The sequence below is a fragment of the Gekko japonicus genome, unplaced genomic scaffold (genome assembly GCF_001447785.1).
Source record: "Gekko japonicus isolate JY-2015 unplaced genomic scaffold, Gekko_japonicus_V1.1 scaffold1014, whole genome shotgun sequence".
In the NCBI taxonomy this organism is placed as follows: Eukaryota; Metazoa; Chordata; class Lepidosauria; order Squamata; family Gekkonidae; genus Gekko; species Gekko japonicus.
In genome coordinates, this window is record NW_015164217.1 from 204,472 (window position 1) to 208,178 (window position 3,707).

At 50.8% G+C, this 3,707-nt stretch overlaps 1 protein-coding gene across 2 annotated transcripts in view; it reads left to right on the forward strand.

Moving 5' to 3' along the window:
• LOC107108098 (sialic acid-binding Ig-like lectin 16) overlaps positions 1 to 3,707 on the forward strand; it is a 29,904-nt gene that overhangs the window by 12,547 nt on the left and 13,650 nt on the right. For both annotated transcript variants that reach the window (XM_015408492.1, XM_015408493.1), the window contains exon 4: positions 1,660 to 1,802. In XM_015408492.1, coding sequence (XP_015263978.1) covers positions 1,660 to 1,802 — 143 coding nt within the window. The remainder of the gene's footprint in view (positions 1 to 1,659; positions 1,803 to 3,707) is intronic.

The window sequence follows — 3,707 nt, forward strand, 5'->3', positions numbered from 1 at the left end:
CCCTGCGCTCACCAATTTTCAAAAATAAATGCATTTTAGGAAGAATGAAAAACACAAATAATCAAGAAACTCCCAGAGTACGGGGCCGGGTGCAGTTTGGTGCCCCTAAGGGCCGTCCCGCTCTAGGCGATCGCCTAGTTCGCCTAGTGCGTGAGCCGGCCCTGGACACAGAGTGTTGGACTGGATGGGCCTTTAACCTGATCCAACATTGGCGTCTCTTATGTTCTTATTCTCGCGCTGTGGTGGCAGTTGCTGCCAAAAAGCACCTTTAAAAAAAAAAAGGCACAGCCGATTCAATCTGTAGTGGCCAATCAGAAGCCTTGCTGGGCAAAAGCTCCACCAGGCCCTTCCCACGTCCTAAAAACATCCGGCAGGCGCCACGTTGGGGACCCCTGGGGAGGGCTCACAGAGCATTGAGCCGAAGGACCACTACAGAGGGGGCAGAAACGACTCTGCTTACCCAGGGCCAGGGTGGAAGCAAGACAGAACTTCTGCAAGTGCTGTCTGCTTTCCACATAACACCCCCGATTCTTCTTTAACCCCATGGATTCGTCCTAAGCAGCCCTCCCCCATGGCTGTGCCCCCAACATGAATTAGCCCCTCTGGATATTGGCCGGGTGCTTTCCCCCCCTCCTCTGAGCCTCTGCAGGCTACGCTCACCCTTTTAGAACAAAGGGCCTGGGCCTTCTCCTAGGGCAGGTGCCAAGTGTCCGCCTGGAACGACCCCTCGCTCTTAACGGAGGTTGGTTCTGCTGCTGTCTGGGTAGGATCCTGAGAACGCAGTGCTCAAAATTCCTGAAACTTTTTAAAAAAAGTTTATTCTAGGTTGTGGCAGTTCTCTTGTGCCCCGCTGAATTTAGCGTAGTCGGTTTCAGAGAAGGAAGGAACGGTCAAATGTTGCCTGTGCCGCAAAGTGCATGACAGATTAAAATGTATTTTAGTTCATTTCCCCCCCTTTTGCCCTTTCTCCAAGGTGTTCAGAGCGGCATACAACATTCTACTGCCTCCGTTTGTATCCTCACATGAACCCTGTGAGGTAGGCTAGATTCAGAGAACATAACTGGCCCCACGTTACTCAGCGAACCTCATAGCTGAAGGGGAACTTGGACTCATGACTCACAGATCCTGATTCAGCACTGTACCCACCAATGTTCCCTCTAAGCTGAGTTAGTGTGAGCTAGCTCACAGTTTTTTAGCCTCCAGCTCACAGATTTTTGCCTTCACTCAGGAAGGATGGCTCCAGAGCAAACTAATGTATGCAGTGGCCAAATCGCTCGCTCACACCTTGAATGCCAGTAGCTCACAAAGTAGAATTTTTGCTCACAAGACTCCACAGCTTAGAGGGAACATTGGTACCCACTACACCACACTGGCCTTTCCCATGATTTAATCATCATTTCTTCTTTGCGGGGAACCATGGGAATTGTAGTTCTGAGACTGCAGCTCAGGATCTCTGACAGAGTACGTTTAGTTCCCTCGGCAAGCATCCCTTCCCAGAATTCAGTGGGGGGTGGAGCCGGAGGGAAGCCATGACAGTGAGCCTTGTACAAAACCAATATGCATCTGCAGTGTTGACCTGACTCAGGGCTACTCAGACAGCAAGAGAACCTCGGCGCCAAGAGTCTAAGAATGGGATGGTTGCTTTTCCCCCCGCCACAGATCTCCACAACGTCTTCCTGACTCGTTCAAATACCTGGTGTGGGACTATCGGGGAGACCGTCACGGTGGTGGAAGGTGCCAACCTGGAACTTCTCTGTTATGCAGACGCCTCAAAAGACCCAATCTACGAGTGGAGCTGGGAGGTGAGACCCCAATAGTTCCGCGGAGCGGCACGCAAGAGATTTTTGCCCCCAATCAAAGGCTGTGCAGAATATTCATTTCTCTGGTGTTTCGGAAGCAGAATTTTCAAATAGGGAAGGGTGGGGAGAATATTCCCCCCCGAATCCCCCCTCGTTCGTTCAGCTGTCTGCGTAGTGCCACTGTTTTCCTTAGGGTTGCCAGCTCTGGTTTGGGAAATCCCTGGAGGTTTGGGGCTGCGGCTGACAAAGACAGAGTCTGGGGAAGGGAGCAAACTTCATAAGGGTGCGCTATTACTCCAGGACTTCAGTTTCTCCTTAGGCTTGTGGGAGCGGGGGATAACCCACTTTTGCGGGCTCTGGCCTGCTGGCCAGTGGGAACCCCGCCCCCCCAAGGCCCCGTGCAACACCGCCAATGCGCTGGCGTCACTTCTGGAAGTGGCGTCATTGTGTCGGGGGCGACGCTCCACTTTTGGGGGTAAAACTCTATGGTTTGTGGCCATTTTTACCATAGAGTTTTGCCCCAAAAGTAGAGTGTCGCCCTGACGTCGCTGACGTGATGACGTCATTTCCAGAAGTGATGTCAACGTCTCAGTGATGTCCCCGGACGAACGCCTCCCAAATCCCTCCACCGGCAGGAGGAAGGCATCTAGCAACCAGTGTTCCCTCTAAGCTGAGTCAGTGTGAGCTAGCTCACAGTTTTTTAGACTCTGGCTCACACATTTTTTTTTGCCTTAGCTCAGGATGGAGGGCTCCAGAGCAAACTAGTTTATGCAGAAGCCAAATCCCTCGCTCACAATTTTAACACCAGTAGGCTCACAATATAGAATTTTTGCTCACACAACTTACCTGGCTGCTGCTTTCTCTGACTGAGGGCTGCTGGGAACAGGGGGTGGGGCTTGTTGCATGTGCCCGCCCCCTGGGCTCTTTACTGCCGGAGCTCCGCTCCTGTGCGCTCCTGCAGGAAATGACCCCTGCTAGCAACCATATATTTCATAGACTCTATGGTAAATCACAGAGCCTATCCTCCAAAGTTCCCTTTCCCTCCAGGAGAGCTGACCTCTGCAGTCCAGAAATAAGATGTAATACCAGGAGAACTCCGGGTTCCACCTGGAGGTTGGCCAGGCAACCTATTCTCGATCTGCCCCTGCTTGACACTTAAAAAATAATAATAATTAAAGCTGTGAGTCACCTTCTTGTCTCCTGGTTCCCCATCCAGACCGGGTTTACCTTGAGACTCAGAGCCTGGCTGAGGAAACAGCAGAATAAAAAAAAACGAAGGCAGGAAGCAGCATTTGTAGCTGAGAAGCAGCTGTGGGTGGCAAGGAGGATTTAAGACAGACACTGTGGAGAATTCCATGTTTACCTTGCCACATACAGTCCCACCGACGGGTGCCAAATTGTACATGATAAGTTCATGATTGTGTGTGTGTGTGAGGGATACTTTGGGTTCATGGGGTGACGCTTGGGATGCCAGCCTCCCGGTGGGGCCTGGGGATCCCCTGGAATTCCAGCTCATCTCCAGACTACAGAGATCAGTTCCCCTGGAGAAAATGGGTGCTTTGGAGGGTAAGACTCTATGGCCTTGTGCCCCATTGAGGTCCCTATTGGGTATTGTAAATAAGAACTGGGAGACTGACCAGTTATGAAGGTGCACAGAGAGTTTATATAGTTATAAAGGTGAATATATACAGAGATATTTACAGGCTATTGAACAGCATGTCGTGCCTTAGTCTATGAGAACTAAGTCCCCATCCAGTTTACTAAGCTGATAGCTATTATGCTAAACCCCAGCCAATCTCTAGCAAGGTGACGTAATCACTAACTCTAACAAGCCCTGTAAGAGCAACACCTGCTAGAAACACCTGGCTGTAATTACATGATTACTAGCATGACAGCTAGGTCTGACAA